An 18,529-nucleotide genomic window follows, 5' to 3' on the forward strand; every position below is an offset into this window, starting at 1 on the left:
GCCACATAGCTGCTTAAAAGCACGCTCACCATATGTTTCCCACATACACACAGTTTTACAGAAGCCGCTGTAAAATTAATGAGGTCACTGCAATCAAAGGTTGTGATTCACTTTAGCAGTTTGAGGTCAAAGGTTTAAGTCTGTGACAGTTTGTTCCTCCATTTTTGACGGCGTCAGACTGTTGACATCGTTTTCTGTCACCCTGCTGTGAGTTTTGGGCGTTCTTCATACCTCTCAGTTATTCAGCTGTGTAGAAGATTGTCATAAATAACACAATATTTTTGCTTACAAACTGCTGAGAAACCGCGGTTGTGAATTCTGCATAAACTCACGTTCTGTGCTACATGAAAAGGGATGCCTTTTTAACTTTATATTTGCTCGGCTTTTTTGAACTCAAGTTAGTCTTTATCGAGCAGCTTTTTCCCCCCACAAATTGATTCATTGAGCTCAGCAGGAGCTCGGAGGGAAAAAAACATTTTCCTTATCCCTGTTGAGATTGGATATCGATTTCGCACCTGCCCTGCTCCACAACACTGCTATATCCCCCCCAGTGGGAAGCCTCCCGGCATCTGAAAGAAAATGTGGAGTCATCCCGAGTCACATAAAAATCATCCGCAGACACACAATAGAAGTTGAATAGTTGCTGCCCATTAAGGGTTTATTTAAGAGTGTTTGTTTAGGAGCAAAAGCGAGTTTGCCTTAGAAAAAGAAAGCACAGTGGGTTAGCAGCCTCCTTTTAACAAAGCTTTTGTGTGGCACTGGATCACACTGAGCCTTAGTGATTCGAATCAATTTCTCACTTTCATTTTATTTAAAGCTTTTTCTTCTTAAATTTCATTACAAATGGGGTTATTATGACAAAATGTCTGCGATAATTCAATGATTTACAATGTAATGTCTTTAAAAAGGACAGTAACAAGATTATTGTGACCTGTGACTGGTGTCATCTGTGTTTGAGAGGTGGCTTCCACAGTGTGCTCATGTCACATAAAGAGAGGTGCCACCAGGTGCTGACAGCTGACACAGGAACAATAGAGGCCCATTCAGACTCAAGGGCTTGTGCCATTAAGGCACCTTTAAAACGTTTTGCCCTGTTGGCCTTCAGATGAAACTTTATCTGGCTGACTAGTCTGAGGAAGTTCCAAACTCCACAGGTAACGTTGAGAGCAAGGGAAAACAAAAACAGCAATATTCAGCATACAGCTTTTTATAGCTTCACAGCTGAGAGCTAAACGCATTAAAATTCAGCTCGCAGCGCTGGAAAAGTCATCGTTCGGAACTTTTGTTATTCGCTTGCAGGTGCCTTTGGGAGGACTGTTGGAAGTCAATCAGTTGGGGAGCTGTCTTGACAGTGCTCAGTTTGAGCTCCGATCCAGAGAGACATAATGTACGGGCTGCTGTGTGAGAGTCTTCATGACTTCATCAAGGAGTCGTACGGAGACGATGTGTGGAAGCTGGTCAGAGAAAGAGCTGATGTCAGGTTGCACTCTTTTGTCACCCACCAGGTACAGCGTCTGACACGAGTGATATAATTCCGTCTGTGTGCACTGAATAGTAATATGTGCTGTCTGTGCGCATCCACGTCAACCTGTCTGCAGTTTCTGTCACTCTTGTCTGCTTTCGTTTGAGGCTTTATAGTCCTGATGTCAAAAGAAATATTTTTTTTCATAAGATAAGGTCTGTGTGTCTGCAGGTGTATAGTGAGAGTGTGATTCCTCGGATTGCAAAGGCAGCCAGTGGAGTGACAGGGACGCCCTACAATGAGCTGATGAACTCCTGGGGTGTCTACTTCCTGGGCTTTGTTGGAAAGTACGGCTATGACAGGATCCTCAAGGTGAAGAAAGATCTCTCGCTCAAACCTGTCAGAACTGTTTTGTCTTTGATAGATGTGTGAGGAAATTCTTAAACACCCAGGGAGCTATGTATCCTTAAAACTGCTTTTGTGCTAGTGGAAATGTTTTGGTTTGTAAATCTTTGCATTTATTATTGTCTCATATATATATTATAGTCAATGAGGAAGGAAGATGTGACTCAGAATCTGAAGTATGTGGTTTCTAAAATATGTGGTCAAAATGTCTGCAGCAAAGTGCAAAATATCCTGATTTGTAGTCACTTTTCACCTATTTAAACTGAGGTGAGCTTTCTTCTATCGACACCTTCCACGACCCAGCACTACAGGGGTGCCAGGAGAATTCCCCCCAAAAGAAATTTTAAAAACCTTAACAATAAACTGACCAATTTGGAGCCCTTTGAGAGAAAAATCTTATATCATGAGTTCTCAAAGTTTTGATGGCTGAGTGCTGTTTTTGAAAACATCATATGATTGAGGGCCACAAAGGAAAAGTACACACATACGTTTTAATGACATATTATACTATAACTTTTTGAAAATTATATTTTTATTACATACGAACACTTAAAAAAAGAAAACTGTAATAATTAACAGTGACAAAACCAACATAGCTCTCATATTAAAGCCTGTTCATATTCTGAAGTTGTTGAATACCGCCGCTTTGTCAGTGATTTCGGTGTCAGATACCTGATGCCAAAAGCCACCTCTTGTGGCGATAGAATACATGGCCAGGTGGCGTCAGTATGTAATGCAGCTGGACATAACTTTTTGCGTTGTTATGATACACTGCTGGTCAGCCGGATGGCACCTGTCGCAGTGGTATGATACACCGCAGGATGGCGTCAAGTTGAAATGCTGTCGGTAATGACGAATGAACATAAGAAACTAGAAAGTCCCTATAGGGTGGAGGGGGGGATGGTGGATGGGTTCAACAAATCCTGGACTTTCGCCTTAGAGCCTGGTGTTTGCTTCCCAAATGCCAAACCAATTTTTTTTTTTCTAGACGTAACCACATGCTTTTCTTGCCTAAACCCACGTGCTTCTGTTGTCGTCCAGTTGGTATAGAATAGAATAAAATAGCTTTATTGTCATTGTACATGCACAACTAAATTGAATTCAACTCCTCAGTACAAGAGCTTATAAAAAAACAGTTACAAAATATATGGTAAAAAGTAAAAAAGTAACAAATATGAAACTGAAAAAACAGGCAGGGTATTCCACCTATTGGCACAAATCCCTGATATTGCACTGAGGCATATTGTCACAGTCAAACCTTAGTGCATTTATTCAAGTGCAACTATTGCTTTGGATCAAAGCTGTTTTTTAACCTGCTTGTCCTTGTTTTAACTGTCCTGTATCTCCTGCTTGAGGGCAGCAGTTCAAACAGATGGTGTCCTGGGTGGGATGGGTCCTTGAGAATGTTTTGGGCCTCTCTGAGGCAGCGGGAACTGAAGCAGGTCCTGGAAAGTCAACAACAGATGCAGGAGGATACCTAGCGTGTAATATGTCCTCTAACAAAGCAGCAATGTGTGACAACTTGGGATGAGAATGTGTTGCATATTACATGCTAGTTTTCCACTTTTAAATACATTTTGAAGCGATTCAATAGAGAGACAGTGATGGTACCTACTTTTCCACAGCAGTGAGCAAGGGCATCAGCTGGGGTACGACAATGCCACTTGCACAAACCACACACAGAGCTGCAGAACACCATTATACCAGAATCAGTAGTAATAACAATGGCAATTTGTTAAAAGTTAATTTATGATAATGATAACATTTGCTATAGTGAGGGAGCTTATTTGAATATTGGGGGGGATTTGTCCCCCCTAGTATATATTATAATTGCCCTGGCTTGTATGAGTCAAGCTCCAAATATACTCACCCTAATTTTGTTTTAATGGTTTGTCCCTGAGCGTAAGCTAAGATAACTCTGATGACATCTATAGGGTTCTTTTTTTTCTCTAGTTTTCCCCCAGGACCTCAGAAGACATTATGCAACTGCTTTTACAGGCTGAGTAGCTCAGCTCATGACAAGAAAACTGAACACTGACTTTAAAAGTACTATCATAAAAAGGTAGGGCAACTACGGTCTGTCACCAGTGGTGTAGTTGTAGTTGCTGAGGTGGGTGTAGTGCGAGGTAAATGGGCACGTTACTGAGGAGGAAGTGGGTTTACACTCCCATATATGATGGCTTTTTGCCTGATTCTTTGACTATAAAAGGATGTGGATAAACCCTGTGTATGTGCGTATACCATCCACTACACCACCCCCTGTCTCTGCCTTCAGGTGCTGGGCCGTCATGTACGTGACTTTGTCAACGGCCTTGATAACCTCCATGAGTACCTGCGCTTCAGCTACCCCAAGGTGCAGCCTCCAACCTTCTTCTGCCAGGAGGAGTCAGCCACTGGAGTCACCCTGCACTACAGGTCTGAGATGAGGAAGGACGAGGAAGATGGCAGAGAGATTGATAGAATATCAGGCATCAGACATAAGAACAGGGCATACAGAGAGAAAGCTGTGATCAGTTTACTTCCAGTGATATTGAATTTTCTGCCTCTGTGACCGGCAGGAGTAAGCGCAAAGGCTATCTGCATTACGCCATGGGTCAGCTCAGGCAGATGGGGAAACAGTTCTACGACACCGACATCCATGTGGAGGTGCTGTCTGAGCAGATGGTCGGAGACTACTCCCATGTCACCATGAGGTACACACACACACACACAAAGCTTTTTTACACTCAGTGATGGAAAGTAACATTTACTCGACTCCTGTTCATGAGCAGATTTTGAGGGATTTTTGAGTATTTCCATTTAATACTACTTCATAGCCCACTACATTTAAGAAGAAAATATTGTATTTTTTTTATGCCACTATCTATATTTATCTATATATAAACAAAAAAAAAACTAACCCAGGAGTTACCATTCTTTTTGGCTTGTGACCCCTTAAGAAGAAAGCAATGTCTAGCTGGGGTCCTTTGTCATGTTTCAGTTGTTAGCAGCTTCACCAAATAGATATTTCCCTCTAAACTTCTGAGATGACCTCATTTAAAAACTGTTTAAGTCCTAAAGAGGCACAGTAATTTAATGGTCAACAAAAAATGGCAAAGATTATTTAAACAGCCTAAAAATGACACATTCATGTAGCAGAATTATGTTTTATCTTCTGTACTGCCCCATGAATCATCTCATGACGCCTCACATTTATCTTGTGATGGTTGTAGGCGCCTGACCCACAGTTTGAGAACTACTGGACATAACTACCAAACTGTATATACACAGTGGTTAAAGGTAGCTACGCAAGATGGTACATACAACCAAAATTTAACTTCATTACACTGGCTACCTTAAAATCAATTTTAAGATTTTAATTTTAACTTTGAAGGCCTGGATGGGACTGACTTCTGACTATGTCAGTGAAAGTTTAATCCCACATGAAGCTAAGTGTGAAGTCTAAGATCCAAGTTAGAGGTTCCAAAATCTGGCCTGAAAACCAAGGGGCAACCGCATCTTTGCTATCAGGGCCTGTCACTCTGGAGTGATTTGCTGGAGGAGGTCAGGGAAGCCACATTGTTGTACTCCTTTAAAAATGCACTTTTAAAATGTGTGTCTATTTAATTCCTTGCTGTGTATGTCTATTATTGTATCTTCTTTATATATCTTATCATATCTTTTTTTAGTTTATTCTTACTTTTGTGCTCTTTTTATTTTGCTTTTATTTTACTATCATTGTATCATCAAGTGATAATAATTATTATTTTCATTATTACACTTGGGCTAGCACTAACCACAACAGCATTTTAAAAATATCAGGATATATATATTGTTTATCAAGATATAGCCTAAACATATCATGATATAATTTTCAGGACATGCCGCCCAGCCCTATCAGGTATCAATCTAATAATGAAACATATAAAAGTATGACACTTACAGGGACAGTGTTTTTGTGCAGACTGAATACTTAAACTTCTGATACTTTACGCACAATTTCTTCTTGATAATTCTTCTCTACTTTTACTCAAATACATTTTTGAAACCAGTAATTTTACTTGCAGTATAGTATTTTCACTTTAAGTAAAGGATCTAGATTCAAGAGTCATTCAAGATTAAAGACGTTCATGTCCCAGAGGGGAAATTTGCTTCACAGACAGTATTCTGACACAAATACATCAAATCATACACAACACATCTCCTACACTGTCACCACGAATTATGGGAAAAGACAATGAAATGACAGCAGGTGGAACAAAGGTAAGTCTGCATCCATTTGGATCAATCTGGATCTGGATACAAATACTTTTCATCAATCTTTATAAAACATAATGATCTGTGTGTCTGTGCAGGCTGAACTTTGACAACTCAGCCTACCGCTACATCATGAAGGAGGATGAGGAGGAGCAGGAGATTCTGCCCATCACCTCAGACTTCTTCTTTGAGGTCTTCCCCTTTAACATCGTCTTCAGACAGGTGATCCTACTGAGCTGTCTTCCTAAACTCACCTAATGAATGAAATGAAGCATAAAGGAATTTACAATCACTGCAATTTTTTGATTCTTTAGGACATGGTAGTGCATAATGTTGGCTCAGGCCTGGCTACTGTCTTCCCTGATCTGGATGGGAAGAAGATCAATGATGCCTTTTTGCTGGCTCGCCCCCTAGTGGAGTTCACCTGGAACATGGTGAGACACCACTTTACATGTTCCCCTTTTAGACAGGGACAATTCAATGTTTCCAGCTGACTGTATGTTAACACATTAGCTTTAGACTGTGTGCTGACAAGTCCTCAGAATACTGATGTGGTGATCTGTGCACAGATCATCTCCCACCCCAACAACCTGTTTGAGATCATGTCCAAGGAGCCTGTGAAGAGAGAGAGGAACCTTCACAACCGAGTCCAGAGTAAGAGGGGGAGCCATGCAAACACTCGCAGGGGTGTGTGTCTGGTGGGCGAGGACTCTCTGGCTCTTGGTCAGATCAATTTCAGCACAGTCAGTCTCAGAAGACACGCTCGATTTCAGTTTCATTAAGTAACAAAATAGAGCAGGTGTTCAGTAAAATGGATGTCTGTTCTTGTACGATAGCTCCAACATGAACATTTCACCTTGAAAACATTTCTGAATTATAGTTGAGAGTTTAGGAGGTCTTGCAGTTGCAGAAATTGAATTGTTTGATGTCTTGATTGAAGTTAAATTGATTGAGTTCAGTGGAACTGATCCCAGCCCTGGCTGTCATGGGTGGAGGGTGGAAATGTGAATGTTTGTGGCTCTGATAGTTTTACCCTGTTTTCCCACAGATTCAGACTATGAAAATGCCAATCGCTCTGCTGACGTAGACGTGGAGCTCATGGCTTTCCAGTCCATCATTGGAGATGATTACAAAGGTCATAACCTTTTCAAACAGCACGCAGTGAGATCTGAGCAGACACTAAACTATAGGCTGGCTGACATTATTAATACAATAACAATATTAAACTGAACTAGTAAAGACACAGACACATCAAACTAAAAACGTTTCACTTCAGATGAATAGTTTGACCCTTTGGAAAACATAATTATTTGCTTTGACAGTTGCTGAGTTGATGGGAAGCTCCATTCATTACATAACCGCTCTCATGCCTGTACATTCTATACAAAGCTGGAGTCAGCAGTAGGTTAATGAAGCTTAGCATAAGGATAGGAAAGAGCTAGCCGGGCCAAAGGTGACAAAAATCTGCCTAAAGCTCCATTATTAACATTTTATATCTTGTATGTTAACAAACTGTTTGGCTGCCAGGCAACCAGTGGACACTCCAGGAAGTTAATGCTCCCATCCAGGAAATAGTCCAGCACAAAACCTACTGAAAGCCATTAAATGTTGTTACCTTTAAGTCCCAGACAAACCAAACCTACTGTATATCAAAGTATCAATGGTGATGAAGGCCAACTGATGTATTACTTTACATTGCCAAAAAGTTGCACTTGAACACACCGCAAAGACCACAGCCAATGGCCAACTAGCACATACATTCTGTGCTTGCACGAGTAGAAATAACTCAATAGAAGTCTGCATTTGTCTCTCAAAAAGGGGATGTGGAAGACCAACGGGGTGAATTCAAGATGCTAGTTAGCCAGTTAGCACAATACAACCTGATGTTGAAAGAACAATTGATACTACCCATGTGCTAGCGAACTATAACACAAACAACTACAAACTGTTTGTGCTAAAGAGCTCAATGGCTAAAGAATAATCTTACCCAATATAACCAACACATTCTCACTCCCACCTCATCACATATTGACATTTGGTCATGGACTTTCCACGTCCACATACGACGTGCAAGGTACCCTGGGTGTGTTGGTTGTTGACGTTCTGGGACAAGGTGTCAAGTTCTGCCTGTTAAATGCATTGTCTTCTTTCAAAATACACTTCCGTTTTCACAGGAAATTTAACATTTATATAAATTCTCTTTCAAAATAAATGCACTACGTCAGTACAACACTGCAAATTCACGTATTTTTCCTTCAACAACAAACCCACATGGTTAGGTTTAGGGAAAAACAACAGGGTTTGACTTTGGAATCTTACGGGACGTGAACGCCGCTCTCTCTGGTGATAGTCAATATTTGTTGGACCCATCCACCACCCCTCCCAGCTGCCCCCACTTTCGTCCTTGTCCCACTGCATTTCCCCCTGATGCCGTAGGGTGCCATTTAACTATATCGGCAACTGGCAGTGTATCATGTCGACATTAAAGGACGCCTTTTTTGTTGGTTTCTGACGCCACAAGTCAATGTCTAAGCGCTGGATTTTGACAACTTTGGGGGTGAGACCCAGCTCATATAACACGTTTGTTTTGATCTCATGCCCTTTTGACTTCAGTTGTTTATCTGTTTTCCTCACTACTGTTTTTATTCTTGTCCACTGAGCTGAATTGCCAGAGTTATTTTACTCACCAATGGGCTCTGCCGTCTCTGACTCAACATGCTGAATCAGCTGACGAAGGCCGACTAGTGTCAAACTAGGGCAACAGATGCTCACCGATGGCCTGACATTGACCGACAGTTGACAACTGGCTTGGTACGTCAGGGCCTTTAGACAGAGCCAGGCTAGCTCTTTCCCTCTGTTCCCACCCACTTACTTATGCTAAGCTATGCTATGCTATTCTACCCTCAACAACTGGCTCAAGCTTCACATTGAACACACAAATACGAGCAATGCTATCAATCTTCTCGCCTAACTGTCGGCAAAGAAAGCAAATAAGCGCCTTCCCCAAAATGTCCAACCGTTCCTTTAAAAATGCTACACTGCCAAATCCATTAGACATAGTTAACACAGCGCAGTTATTATCTACTGCTGAAATTGAACCTGAAACACCTCTGTAAATGTTTGCTGTTGGCATTTCATCGTGCTCCTCTTTTAGACGGTAACAGTGCTAATGCGATGGAGAGCTGGGGCGATGGGAGCCGCTGCCTGAAACTAAAAGGACAAATGAGATACATGCCAGAGTGGGAGTCTATCATCTTTCTGGGAACCCCTGTGTAAGGCCCACACACACTCACAGAAACACACACAGAAACACACAGATAGACACAGATCTTTATTAAAACGCTGCAGTTGAAAAGTAAAACATTCTAAAAAGCAGCAAGAGCTAAACTGAATTACGAGGCTGGAAATAAAAGCCTGGGCAGTGAATCAAATCAGGGGCCCATTCTAACAGCACTTACCATGCATGAAATGAGCTGCTAATTAGCTTGTAATCAGACAGTGCAGCTCTTGTGAGCCTAATGGGAACCCATTTGCAACTGAGAGTGTTTTCCACAGAGTACATTACCAAAACATCTCCCTCCTCTTCTCAAACATTTTGTTTTGCAAGTAAATGCCCTTATGCCTGTATTGACAAAACTACTGAAATGTTAAACGCCACATCACACTGCTTACAGCATTTATACTGTCGGAAACTAAAAATAATACCTCTTAGAATTACTGTCTTTTAATTCCCAGATTTTTTACTGCCATTGTTATTTCTAAATGGATTCCATAATTGTTTTAGTGCATATTATTATCATTATCGTCGCTGTAATTTGTCTATTATTTTTTCTCTCTAACTGTGTGTGTGTGTGTGTGTGTGTGTGTAGGATGGAGAGTCTCAGTGCCATGTTTAAGACTGGCCTATACATCAACGACCTGAGCATGCACGACTCCAGCAGAGACCTGGTGCTGGCGGGCACACAGCAGTCAGAGGAGCTGAAGAGAGCTCTCATACAGGTTCACTCTGCCGACGTGCAGCTGCATTTTATATGTGTCATCAGCTCACTTGTCACTCTGCATTATGCAAAGTTGCTCTGAAGCCCTTCTTTCAGCCTGGCAGCCCCAGATCACCTACTGCCTGCAGACCTGAGATGAAACAAACTCACAGTGTTATTATTCTGTCTTGTTGCCCACTGTGAGCGCAGGAGCAGAAGAAGTCCAGTAAGCTGGAGGAGAGCATGAAGATGTTGGACTATGAGATGAAGAAGACCGATGACCTCCTGTACAGGATGATTCCCAAGCCGGTGGCTAAAAGGCTGCGCAAAGGAGAGCCAGCTGTGAACACTTGTGAGGTCAGGGTTGTACATAGTGCCTTATACTCTTTTCACCAGGATTCATAAAGGTGCAGTCAGCTATTCTAATCCAGTACACCTTTTCTCAAATTTAGCAAGTACCTGCTCACAGTCTACAGCTGTTCTGTGTGTGCACTGAAAAAAAAATCTCATGTTCATACAGAGCCCTGTTTGGTTGCTCCTCTGTAAATGGGAAACAGACTGAGCCACACGACACTATTCCAGCTAATCCGCAACAGGGGGCCTTCGTGCTATTGTACAGGACATGGATGTACACAGAGAAAAGCAGTGGGAGCGAGATGGATGGTAAATCTGGCACATGCCAATGTGCTGAACTCCAGAGCAAATATCAACAATCTCCCTCCCGAATAGCCGACTCCACCTTTTAACAACAGAAGCAAGCATTTCAGTCATCCAACATTTGCTGCTCTTTGAAACATGAGTCCATCATTGTGGGACATAAAATCATTCCCTTTCTTCTTGTGAGTTAGATGAGAGGACTGATATCACTTTTGTGGTTGTATGGTAAACATGAGACTACAGCAGCTGGTCAGGTTAGCTTGACATAGAGACTGGGAACATAGGGGAGCAGCTCTGTACAAAGGGAAGAGATGTAGAAGTGCTGTCAAGTGGGTTCTGCTACCTTTGGACAGAACCAGACCAAGTGGTAACTAATGTGAAATGCCAATAACTGCAGTTCCTCTAATGGCCACTTGAGGCTGGCTTTAAAACTGAGCCAATCCCCATTAGTCTCGCTCACCAGACCTTTCTCAAGAAAAGAAAGTTCTGTCTGGGCCAACTCTCACTTTGAGATTGGAGAAAAAAACGCTCCGGCTGCTTGTACTTCTTTCAACCAATCACAATTGTTCTGGGCGGTGCCACAGCAACGGTGCGCTTGCAAAAATATTCCTGGGGGGAAACAGGTTTTGGTGTAACACGCCCACAAAAATATCACCTACAGGATGCGAACCATGGCAGAAAAATGGCTACATCCCCGCAAGATCAAACACCGCAAAAGTTAGTAAAGGACGTGTTGAAAACGGTTGAAAACTGCTACACAACCGGAGGTGGTAGGGCGGGACTTCAGCAGGTGGCTCTTTCTGCCCAATGAGAGGCTGATCTCTGCAGCGAACTTCCGCCCTGGTACAGAAAACTGTTTTGATCTCTCTCTGTACAGAGGATACATTTTTATATAATTCACCCGTTCAAATCTTTTTAAGGCTTAAATTTATGCAGAATTAAGGGCATGGTTGTCTGCAAGGTGTTGCTACAGTCTATGAGTCAGATCCACCTCTCGCTACTCAAGATCTCTACCCTCTTGTCCAAATATGGTCACTACTGGCTCCAAAATCCAAAATGGCACAGAATGCCAAACTCAAGGCTTCAAAACAGGAGTCCATAAACCAGTGGGTGACATTACGGTGGCTACATCGACTATTTTCATACAGTCAATGAGCCAGGCTAACTGTTTTCATGGGTAAGATCTTCCCCCAGTTTTCAGTCTTTTGGTTAAACTAAGTTGATCACCTGCTGGCTGTAGCTTCAGTTTTATCATTCAGACATGAGAGACATACACAGACACATCAGCCTTCTCAAACAACTCCCTTTAACTCACATTCATGCACCAAATCACCTAAATGTTTGGCACAATTTTCTGGTTAAAGGTTGAATATTGTCTATCACAAGGTACAAACGAAGGTTTTTACTTGCCTAAAGCAGATGGTGGCTGACTGAGTACCTAAACACACAAACACCCACGCTGTATAAATCCTCTGAATTCTAACCATTGGAGACTTTTCGCCATAGTAAAATTCAGGTTGATGGAGTGCTGCTTCCTGATGGTGCATAACAGCCTGGGCCCATGAATGCCTGCCTCCCCCACCTCTGTGTGTGTGTATGCAGAATATCAACCTGCCTGCTCATCAACTCTCTTATCTCTTCTCTCTCAGGTGTTCCCAGATGTGACCATTCTCTTCAGCGATGTCGTGGGATTTACTCGCATTTGCAGCCACATCACTCCAATGCAGGTGGTCTCCATGCTCAACACTATGTACACGCTGTTTGACACGCTCAGCGAGAAGCACCGCGTCTTCAAGGTTTGTGTTAGTTTTCCCCACTGTTATCTGTTAAGTGCCGCCGCATGAGAGCTGCTCTTCCTGTTTTTTCCAGGTGGAGACGATTGGAGACGCCTACATGGTGGTAGCCGGGGCTCCGGAGAAGACAAAGTATCACGCTCACAACATCTGCGACATGGCCCTGGACATGGTGCGCTCCATTGATCACCTTAAGGACCCCTCGAATGGCAACAACATACAGATTCGTGTTGGTGGGTAGAACGCGTGTCGGCCTATTTGTGTGTTTATGTCGGTGAGCTAATGTGTTGTTGTGGTTGCAGGGATCCACTCTGGGATGGTGGTGGCAGGTGTGGTGGGACACAAGATGCCACGTTACGGTCTGCATGGTGACACGGTCCACACTGCGTCTGCCATGGAGAGCAACGGAAAGGTAGGAAAGCTAAATCCCTATGTCTACTATATTCATGATGACTATAGTGATTATGTGATTTTGTTGTAACTGCCTTGTTGCCCTTTATTTCATTCAGGAGATGCACATTCAGCTAAGCAGCGCCACCTACGAGCACCTGAAAGGAAGTCATTTTATTTTCGAAAGGAGGGGCACCATTACCATCAAGGTTGGGGGTCAAAGCTGTTACCACAGCAACTATACCCACCTGATTATATGCATTCACTCAGCCACTGTAACAACATGTATTTAATATGATTTGCTGTCAGATATATGAGCAACACACGGTGTTTCCCCTTCATGTTATCTGCACATTATACACGATCAACCTGAAGCTAAACATCGAAGCTTTTAAGTCTGTGTTAACGGCAGATTTGTGTATCAGCAGTCACACATTAGAAACAGTTCTGAATCTAAAAAATACATGAAATAATAATAACTCACAATGTTTTGGCTCTGGGGACTCAGCACACTTAGCATTCAGAGCTGGTGATCGCAGCTTGCTTGTTGATTTGCCAGTCTATTTATCACTGGGTCTGACTTTGAGGCTGTACATTCAGTGATAATGCCGGCAAAGTGACTCCCAAAGGTTTCTAAGGCAGCTGATTACAGGCGGCAATCTCAAGGAAGCGAGAGCGACTCATTTTTCATCAGGGAATTCTGATTATTGAAAATCTGCCACCTGCCATTTTCCTCCCCTCCGTAACAGAAATTGTGCCTGTGAGCATGTCTTTGAATATTTGTGCATAAGTCAGGCACCTCTGTGTCCTTGAACCTCTGTGTCACTTTTTTTCATCTCTTTGTCCGTTTTTAGGGGAATGTTGAAATTGAGACCTACTGGCTGAAAGGAAAGAGGGACAAAGATGGGAACGCTCAGGCGGCGTGTCCTCAATTTGAGACTCAGACCATCAGCAAGGCCATCAGCAAGGCCAATATCTCAGGCCCTGAGGCCCCAGGAGATGAGGAGGGCCTGGTAAAAATTCAACCAAGACATACTTGAATGGCTTACGCGCTCATTTGCTTCATTGCCACCATCATCATCATTATCATGATCTCTGATTCCCTGAGTCTCCGTCTGCCTTTGCCCCCAGGTGTTCCCGCTGGTGGCGGGAGAGGACGAGGATGATGTCAAGTCTATTCGCTCTCATCGTATCAAGATGGAGATTTCAGGTCATTCTCTGGAGGAGTCGATGGAGGAGTGCCGGATGGAGGAGATGTCTGTTAATAAGGTGGGAGGTATTACCTGGTGGCAGGATATCTAGATTGTTAGACTTTTAATGACTCCGATTTAGATATACTATGCGGGATTGTCTGTTGCCATCTCCTCCTATTAGCTGTTAGTGCTGTTGTACACGTGCTGTTTTGTTAACCATGCACAAAACTGAACTGTTCCTTCCCCAGTCCCACTTAAAGGATGCTTTGCAGGACGGCCTTCAGGACCCTCACCTGGAACTGGACTCACCTGTGTCTGACGGCAGAGACTCCATCATGGACTCCCGTGCCAGCTCCTGCGACTCCCGCTGCTCCAAGAGTGCCACGTGCTCCGTGTCATGAACCAGACAGGCGCTAGCTGATGCTATAGGCAGGGAACTTATTTGTGTGACTATTTCTAAGGCGCTTTTTGTACAGCTCAGTAAAAGTTACGCCAGACAGGGATGTCATTTTTGCTGTTATTTTGGCACTCTTGTGGTGATGCCTTGACAGTCTCTAATGGTGTATTGTTTGTACATGGCCTAGACTGTAATGCTTGATATTTCTAGTGGCCTTGTGTGGTGTTATGTTGCTCAGCAAAAAACATCAGGTCTTATTTAGTTCATTCATTCATCTTCTAACCGCTTCATCCTCTTGAGGGTCGTGGGGGGGCTGGAGCCTATCCCAGCTGACATCGGGCGAGAGGCAGGGTACACCCTGGACAGGTCGCCAGACTATCGCAGGGCTGACACATAGAGACAGACAACCATTCACGGTCACATTCACACCTACGGACAATTTAGAGTTATCAATTAACCTAGTCCCCAATCTGCATGTCTTTGGACTGTGGGAGGAAGCCGGAGTGCCCGGAGAGAACCCACGCTGACACGGGGAGAACATGCAAACTCCGCACAGAAGGGCTCCCACGCCCGGGATCGAACCGGCAACCCTCTTGCTGTGAGGCGAGAGCGCTAACCACCACACCACCGTGCCGCCCTTATTTAGTTCAGAGAACACAAAAATAAATCGCAGCTATCAGTGTGAAAATCACACTCAGATCAATTGGCAGAGTAGTCTCCTCTTTAATTAATACCTCACATCTGGTGATTCAAGGCTAAAACTTTGTACCCACTGTATAACATGATTTAATACCAAAAAGTGGTCACTGCCACGCGGTTCAGCTGCACACCAGCTCAGTAATTTCCTGTTTGTCTGCTGCACCTTGTAGATTTGACATCTTATTTTATCCTTTGGATAAATCCCTCTGTATCTCTCCTCTGTCCCTCTCCCTCCTCCCTCCTTCATCCTGCACGTCTGGATTCATTGTTCTATATCAGTCTTGTCAAACACACAGCCACGGCACAATGTAAACGCTTGTCAGCTCAGTGAAAATAAAGCAAGATGACTGCTGAGCCGTGTGTGGATCCGTTGTTATTGTTTGTCTCATCACTCAAAGGCATTGGCATTCAGACTCGCATTTACATTTATTTTAGCTTTTTTACTGAAGACGTTTCTTCGTGGACATGTTTTTATTGTGTCTGTGTGTGCTCATGTGACGTGCATGCATGTGTACCTGCAGGAAACTAAGCACACAATCTTTTTATGCCCTTGTATTTTAGCGTCAAAATGCATCACAGCTGTGTTTTTGGTGGTTATGTTGTTTGAACAACCCTGCTACCGTCATCAATCAAACACAGGGACAAATCACATAGCAAGACATGGCAAATCAATAAAGCAACAGCTCAAATTTAATGCTTTGGTTTAAGAAAGGTGTAATTACTCTCTGCGTTACACTGCTGTGACTTCCAAACATGGCACCATAACAAGAACACGAATACATTGATAGTCACATATCAGTCATCCTGGCCTAGTGTCCCCATTCAGACAATGTTCCCCACTGACTGGTTATCAGAGGAGCTGCACTTATAGGTGGCGTCCTCACGGTCTAGGCTGCATCTGTTGGCTGTGCGTGAGTCTTTAGGCAAAGAACCGATGGAGCAATGGAAACAGAAGGCGTAGAAGAAGGCAAGCAGGAGCAGGAAGCAGACAACGCAAAAAATGACCACAATCAGGATGGTGTGCACCTGCATGTGCACCTCCTCCCATGGGAGCGCTGTGGTGGTGGTCAGGAGGCTGGAGGTCATCAGGGTTGCATTAGGCTTCATGGAGGGCAGGTGGGCGACTTCCGGCATGATGGGAAGCCTGGGTGGCTTGAGGATATTTTGTTTCAGCTTCAAGGAGACAGTTGGATTTGCATGCACAGATAAACACGGACAGTAATGAGATACAGAAGTTATTTTAATTCAAGTGGAGTTAATTATATCAAATGATGAATCAGCCTGCTGAAAACTACAGAGAGCACGGGCATAAAAATAATGACTTTGAATGATTTTCACATTCTTAAACCAAGCCAGCACAATGATAAGCCAGAAAGAACATTATTAATCAACTTCCAAATATGCTCAATTAACCTGCTGCTTTTAAGCAGGTCAATCATCTCTCTCACCGACAAGCAAACACAGACGTGGCTTTTGTTCCTACCTGGAATGTGTTGTCGTCCTGAGCAGGCTTTCTTTTGATGAGCAGAGCTTGGGAAAATGAAAGAAATGGAGGATAAGAGAGGGAGGGCTGGACTGAAGAAGTGAGGTGGCTGGTGGACCAGGAATAACAGGCAGGGTTTCCATGGCAACACTAGCTGAGGGGCCACTTGAATGGAAGTGACATCACAACACCTTAGGATTGATAGTGTGTTCTGAAAGTGTACAAATGGGAGATATTAGGAGGTATTAACAGATGACAGTGAAATTACTTTGAAAAATGTACAGAATTAAAACCACAATATGAACATCTAAATCACCTGTTGTTTATATAGCGTATAGATAGGGAACAGAATTTACCTGCTCTATTAAATCCTGATTTCTGGAACAAAGCAAATGAAATTAGAGTGTGTCAGATCACTTATTTGTAGAGAGCAAAAGCCTCCTCATTAGCCCTGAGATGAGTCAGGCTCTCTAATACTGCCCCCTGTTGGTAGAAGAGGCAGCAGTGAGCAACACACTGCAGACTGCAGCCTCACCTCCCCACCAGCTCAGCTCCTGTGCCGTCTGGTCTCTTTCAAACAGCCATAATGATCCTTTAGTACAAGTTGTAATTGGTCCTGCACCCCCTGCTGTGCTCGCCCAACAGGAGCTGATGCCTAAAAAATGTTTTAGGACTTGCACCAAATTTTAGTTGCCATGGAGATAACTCAATATTCACTAATTTTTAGCAAGTAAACCAGAGTGCTGTTTTTCCTTTATTTTTTTTTTTTTCCAAAGCCACTCATAAATACCAGACAAAAGACAAGAAAAAAATATTCATTAGCATAATTTCATGTAGAGGAGGACACGGAACAAAGCCCGCCAGCTGATGTGATTTTAGAGTGCTTTCAGATGGTTAATTACAGCTCCAGACAATAGAAACAAAAAGATCCATTAAATCCAACTGCAGCTGAGTAGAGCCAAAATGGCTGAATGGAGGACTTACACACCAAGGTCAGTGTAAAGGACAAATATGTGAGGGAAGACCTCAGGGCTGTGCGGGCCTTGAAGTCTAGGGGGGAGGTTTCTGTCTGCTGTCGTCCCAGTGGAGATGAACCGTATGTGGGTAAAGACTGAAATCAATGATCTGCACAATCTCTGCTGCAGATCTCAGAACAGAAGGTGAAGAGGGATTTTACCTCAAAGTTGCTCACACAAAGTAGGCTATTTGAATCTCTGCTGGGAGAACGAGCCAGTGCTCACAGCTGGACATTAGACGTGTCATATGGCCAACTACCTCTGTGAGGAGGGATCCAGACAGTTCTAACGTTGCTGCGAGAGAGACTGCACGCTATGTAATAGTCCCGGAATTTACATATAAAACAAACATTTTCAGAAAAAGTCTCTCTGATGCAAATTAGTCAGCCTCTCTGCGTGTAATTTGCTGCACTGTTTGCTCTGCTGTGCCTTGAAGATTTGATATCTTGTTCTGCCATGCAAGTGTTTAATTGTGAACTCTCGTCTCTCTCACTCTCGCTCTTTCAATTAGTCTCTCCCTCACTGTACAATGTAAGTGCTTGTCATCGTGGTGTGGAAATAAACTAAGTTGACAGCTGAGCAGGAGTGGATCGGCTCGTTATTGTTCCTCTTGTCACTCATGGAAGCGCTGACATTTACAGTCACATTCACATGTTTCCGCTGGCAGCTTTTTACAACTATCATTTGACCATTAATATCTTGTTTGTTTGTGCGTGTATGCGGACAGAGAATTTGATTACTGATGTCTACATAGAAGCTGAAAACAAGAAAGCAACATAGCAGAAATGACTAATTATTTTATTGTCAAAAACCTCAAAACA

General features: G+C 43.1%; 1 protein-coding gene across 1 annotated transcript; it reads left to right on the forward strand.

The window, feature by feature from the left end:
• Positions 1-1,385: 1,385 nt before the first annotated feature.
• Positions 1,386-14,515, forward strand: LOC125895039 (soluble guanylate cyclase 88E-like). Its single transcript, XM_049586810.1, has 18 exons — positions 1,386-1,505; positions 1,694-1,834; positions 4,143-4,282; positions 4,426-4,560; positions 6,202-6,325; positions 6,418-6,537; positions 6,673-6,757; positions 7,152-7,238; positions 9,258-9,375; positions 9,973-10,102; positions 10,291-10,437; positions 12,387-12,533; positions 12,607-12,763; positions 12,833-12,942; positions 13,040-13,129; positions 13,775-13,933; positions 14,052-14,189; positions 14,362-14,515. Exons 1-18 carry the CDS (start codon positions 1,386-1,388, stop codon positions 14,512-14,514), a joined length of 2,301 nt encoding a protein of 766 aa, XP_049442767.1. The 3' UTR covers position 14,515.
• Positions 14,516-18,529: the final 4,014 nt, after the last annotated feature.

The sequence above is a fragment of the Epinephelus fuscoguttatus genome, linkage group LG9 (assembly GCF_011397635.1).
Source record: "Epinephelus fuscoguttatus linkage group LG9, E.fuscoguttatus.final_Chr_v1".
Classification (NCBI taxonomy): Eukaryota; Metazoa; Chordata; class Actinopteri; order Perciformes; family Serranidae; genus Epinephelus; species Epinephelus fuscoguttatus.

Bases quoted from the DNA above. Each gene is read 5' to 3' on its own strand.
- LOC125895039 (XM_049586810.1), top strand. From the start codon at position 1,386: ATGTACGGGCTGCTGTGTGAGAGTCTTCATGACTTCATCAAGGAGTCG. The intron at 9,376-9,972 runs GTAAGGCCCACA...GTGTGTGTGTAG, and splicing joins ATCTTTCTGGGAACCCCTGT to GATGGAGAGTCTCAGTGCCA. The intron at 12,534-12,606 runs GTTTGTGTTAGT...TGTTTTTTCCAG, and splicing joins AGAAGCACCGCGTCTTCAAG to GTGGAGACGATTGGAGACGC.